At 45.1% G+C, this 5,331-nt stretch overlaps 1 protein-coding gene across 1 annotated transcript; it reads left to right on the top strand.

The window, feature by feature from the left end:
- The first annotated feature begins 445 nt into the window (after positions 1-445).
- Positions 446-5,092, top strand: LOC135529914 (casein kinase II subunit alpha'-like). The gene is made up of 4 exons (XM_064958320.1): positions 446-663; positions 1,505-1,653; positions 4,219-4,303; positions 4,612-5,092. The coding sequence occupies exons 1-3, from the start codon at positions 461-463 to the stop codon at positions 4,287-4,289; spliced, it is 423 nt and encodes a 140-aa protein (XP_064814392.1). The 5' UTR covers positions 446-460; the 3' UTR covers positions 4,290-4,303; positions 4,612-5,092.
- The last annotated feature ends 239 nt before the right edge of the window (positions 5,093-5,331 follow it).

Genomic DNA, 5,331 nt, shown 5'->3' with positions numbered 1-5,331 from the left:
AGGTACACACACACACACAACTACGATCAGGCACACACACACGGGACAACTACGATCAGGCACGCACACACAGGGCAACTACGATCACGCACGCACACACAGGGCAACTACGATCACGCACGCACACACGGGGCAACTACGATCACGCACGCACACACGGGGCAACTACGATCACGCACGCACACACGGGGCAACTACGATCACGCACGCACACACGGGGCAACTACGATCACGCACGCACACACGGGGCAACTACGATCACGCACGCCGCTCCACACTACACTAGTCCATGATACTATGCTTGTATGTAATACCACAGTGTGAAATGGCATCATTGGGAGTGGGACCAACCGCTAGAGGTCATCACTTCTATTGTCAAAACATCCCTGTTGTTTTTATTTATTTATATATATTTATATACATTTCATTTAGTTCTATATAAGTACAACTAAATGACCACATGAATACACACTATGAACACGGTTCATCTTTGACGGAGAAGGTGTGGCTGGATGCTCGACGTGTGTGTCTCAACGTTCCTCTGTCCCCATGTTGTGTCCAGCTGGTCCGCATCGCTAAGGTTCTTGGGACAGATGAGCTGTTCGGCTACCTACACAAGTACCACATCGAGCTGGACACACGTTTCAAAGACCTCCTGGGACAGTAAGTACCACTAGGGGGCGTAGCACGGGGCTAGCCTGACCCTGTTCGTGCTCTCGTCGAGTCTATTGCTCATTGAAAAAGCCAAACAATTTGACAAAGCACTGACATGCCAGGAACCGACTGTCACTCAGGTGGGGAGAGGGGCTGCTGTTGAGGACTCCTGGGGTGGTATTCAGTGGCTCTATTGGGATTTGTTTTAGTGCAGTGGGTGGGCAAGACTGTTTGTTTACACGGAGCACATACCACTGTGCTAGCCTACCGTGTGGAATGTTCAGATAGAAATAGATTGTGTAGAAATCCACATCCCAGTGTTCTGTTGTTTCCGTGTTACCCTGAAGGACATGGAATACAAAGTATAGGTCCAATCACCTTCTCATTTTAGCCTCCCAGTCTCTCCTTTTTATTGGATGTTTGTTCCCTTGGGAACGGCGATACTTGTGAAACGATGTGTCAACATACCCCATCGGAACACAACCGCAGCGTTACATTTTGAGATGTTAAACTCAATAGAGTTTCTTATTGGACCAGATCAAGCAGTACCTCCCTGTTTCTTATTGGGCCAGATCAAGCAGTACCTCCCTGTTTCTTATTGGGCCAGATCAAGCAGTACCTCCCTGTTTCTTATTGGGCCAGATCAAGCAGTACCTCCCTGTTTCTTATTGGGCCAGATCAAGCAGTACCTCCCTGTTTCTTATTGGGCCAGATCAAGCAGTACCTCCCTGTTTCTTATTGGGCCAGATCAAGCAGTACCTCCCTGTTTCTTATTGGGCCAGATCAAGCAGTACCCCCCTGTTTCTTATTGGGCCAGATCAAGCAGTACCTCCCCCTCTCCTCCCCGCAGGCAGACGAGGAAGCGCTGGGAGCAGTTTGTCCAGACAGAGAACCAGCATCTGGTGACCCCTGAGGCCCTGGACCTGCTGGACAAGCTGCTACGTTACGACCACCAGCAGAGACTGACCGCTGCTGAGGCTATGCAGCATCCATACTTCTGTAAGATACACGTCTGTCTGTCTGTCTACCTGAGGCCATGCAGCATCCATACTTCTGTAAGATACACACCTGTCTGTCTACCTGAGGCCGTGCAGCATCCATACTTCTGTAAGATACACACCTGTCTGTCTGTCTACCTGAGGCCGTGCAGCATCCATACTTCTGTAAGATACACACCTGTCTGTCTGTCTACCTGAGGCCATGCAGCATCCATACTTCTGTAAGATACACACCTGTCTGTCTACCTGAGGCCGTGCAGCATCCATACTTCTGTAAGATACACACCTGTCTGTCTGTCTACCTGAGGCCATGCAGCATCCATACTTCTGTAAGATACACACCTGTCTGTCTGTCTACCTGAGGCCGTGCAGCACCCATACTTCTGTAAGATACACACCTGTCTGTCTACCTGAGGCCGTGCAGCATCCATACTTCTGTAAAGGGGTCTACACAGTCTACTCTAACAGAGCCTACAGAGGTCTGTTTCCATCTCTCTCTATACGTAATTCTACCAACATTTGTGAGGCAGAATATTTGGAAGTCGACACAAACAGACCTCTGTCGGCTCGGTTTGAGTAGACTGTGTAGAACCCTAAAGCTCAACACACACAGCAGAAGATATGAGAGGAGCGGAGCATGGAGAGGATCGATTTTTTTTTTTCTCGAACATTGTCCTTGTCTCTTCCTCCAATTTAACTGTGGTACCGCATTTAAAAGTCCCTCTTCTTCACCATTCTCTTAATATGGCCTGCTCTGTGGTCTTCATTTAGCCTCCCCACCTCTAATAAACAGAGACGTAGATATCAGTCCACCAGGTAACGGGACACTGTAATTGATGATTTATATAAAGGCTTTTATTAAATAATAAGAGTACGTTTGTAACGGTGCTAAAGTTGTGTGTCAACTGTAAAATGTGAGCGCAGCAGTGACGGTTACGACTGAAGTATCTGGGATTGAATAGATTGGAGAAAAGGCTCATCGTTTTTTAAAACTTGGCCGCCACATATCATCAGCTTGGTCCTTGTTCAGGAGCCGATGACATGTTGAAGCTTATTATTGATTTTTCCTTTTATTGAACAAGTTAGTTAAGAACATGTTCATTTACGATGACGGCCTGGGAACAGTGGGGTTTATCTGCCTGTTCAGGGGCAGAACTACTTTTTTGTTTTGTTTTAACCTGGTCAGCTCGGGGATTCGATCTTACAACCTTTCGGTTTCAAGTCCAATGCTCCAACCACTACCTGCCGCCCCATTATGATGACCGACATCAAAACCAACCGGTGTGTCGTCACTGAAGTAGAGACGGGTCCAGGCAGAAGTTTGGACACACTTACTTATTCCAGGGTTTTTCTTTTATATTTTAAAAACTTATTTTCTACAATGTATTATTCTACAAAGTCAAAATAAAGATAAACCCTTTCTTGAGTAGGTGTCAACTTTGGACTTGTATTGCATTTGGAAATGAATGGAGCGAATTTGGAGCTGCGGGTTTCTTTGTGTGCTGAGCGAAACAACATTTTTATTTTAGGATGTTGAGTGCCAGAGCGCTGCACAACGACCACTCAACTCTAATCTCACTCTTTCACCCCATCTTTCCTCGTTCCTCCATCTTTGTCTTTCGCTGTCTCTCTCCATCCCTGTCCATGGACTCAATGCTAGGCAGTGAACTGCACTCATTCTGTGTCCAGTATGCAATTATTTATGTGATGTTGTGTAAATAGATAGAAGCAGTTCAAACCCTTAAAGTGATGGTTTCAGATTTTTGCCAATTAAAGGGATACTTTGGGATTTTGTCAGAGGCCATTTATGTACTTCCCCATAGTCAGTTGAAGTTGTAGATACTATTTTTACATTTCTGTGTCCAGTATGAAGGAAGTTAGAGGCAGTTTCACGAGCCAATGCTAATTACCGTTAGCACAATGGCTGGAAGTCTATGGGTATCTGCTAGCATGCCTGCAGTAGATTAAGGACATCGTTGCAAAAATCCAGAAGTATCCCTTTAAGCATTTTTTTTCATCTGACTGTTTAACGGAGAACTTTATTGCAGAAATCTCTCACTGTCCCTTTAAACTTTGACCTGTACTGATGAAGAGTGAATCTCTCACCATCCCTTTAAACCTTGACCTGTACTGATGAAGTGTGAATCTCTTACTGTCCCTTTAAACTTTGACCTGTACTGATGAAGAGTGAATCTCTCACCGTCCCTTTAAACTTTGACCTGTACTGATGAAGAGTTAATCTCTCACCGTCCCTTTAAACTTTGACCTGTACTGATGAAGAGTGAATCTCTCACCGTCCCTTTAAACTTTGACCTGTACTGATGAAGAGTGAATCTCTCACCGTCCCTTTAAACTTTGACCTGTACTGATGAAGAGTGAATCTCTCACCATCCCTTTAAACTTTGACCTGTACTGATGAAGAGTGGATCTCTCACCATCCCTTTAAACTTTGACCTGTACTGATGAAGAGTGAATCTCTCACCGTCCCTTTAACCTTTGACCTGTACTGATGAAGAGTGAATTGGAAAGAGATGGTCTCCTGACTACCATGTTCTGTGTCCCTCAGATCCGGTGCTGAATGAACAGACCATCTCCAACACAGACACCAAGGCAATAAGTGGATCCAATGCAACATGATGGACAGAGAGGAGGTAACGTACAGACACACAGAGTTCTCCCCAAAGAATGTTCGAGCGGCGCCACCTGGTGGACTGGCAGCGCCATTATGTAAAATACAATACTTCAATATTCATGAGTAGATTGCAGGAAATGTCAGTTACAGGTGTTTTCAACAGCTGCTCAGCTGCACCACCTTGTTAAATAATCCTGGGCAGAACCCTGACCTGTACTCATTCTCACACCTGTCCACACACACATACCTGCACAGAAACACCCAGAGTGTAACAAGCCCAGACTTCCATTCTTTTGATCGTGTCTCTATTCCTTCTTTGCCGTCCAGGAAAACCTTTGTTACCTCAACTTGTGACCCTTTCGTGGCAGAAACGATCTGCCTCCAAGTCTACAGCCATACTGGAGCAAGAAGTCAACTTGCAACACACACAACACTCTTGGATTAAACCTAAATCTTTCACAACGTGGGTTCTAGCGTTGCTTGGCCCCAGTCACACACAGCGTATCGGATCCAAGCTGTGAGGTGTGATATTGCCTCCTAGAACTGCCCCTGAAATCCCTGCCCGCTCCCCACCCCACCCAGCTCCACTCCCCTGTTTTCAAATAAGCTGATGTCAGATGTGATACAGAGACTGACTCCAGGTCAGTTTGGCACTGGTGTTGTGCTGTGAGATGTGTGTTGGTCAGTATGGAGCTGCACTGGCCTGGGGTCAGAGTTATAATAGCACTGAGTGGCATGGAGGCTCTTTTCTGCTATGGATAGAACAAATACTATATTAAAGAGAATAAACCATTTTTATTTAAATGTTTTTGTGCCTGTTTTTATTATTTTTATTATATCGATTTCTGATTGATCAGTAGAAACCGAAATACTGACAGAGCATTCGGAAAGTATTCCAGACCCCTAGACTTTTTCCACATTTTGTTACGTTAAAGCCTTATTCTAACATTGCTTTTCCCCTCAATCAACACACAACACCCCATAATTACAAAGCAAAGACTTAATTAAAAAAAAAAAACTGTATAAAAAAAGAAAAACAGACATATT

This window comes from Oncorhynchus masou, unplaced genomic scaffold (assembly GCF_036934945.1).
Source record: "Oncorhynchus masou masou isolate Uvic2021 unplaced genomic scaffold, UVic_Omas_1.1 unplaced_scaffold_1208, whole genome shotgun sequence".
NCBI classification, from domain to species: Eukaryota; Metazoa; Chordata; class Actinopteri; order Salmoniformes; family Salmonidae; genus Oncorhynchus; species Oncorhynchus masou.
Note: the sequence above shows the minus strand (reverse complement) of the source record. Positions and strands in the feature narration are given on the sequence as shown.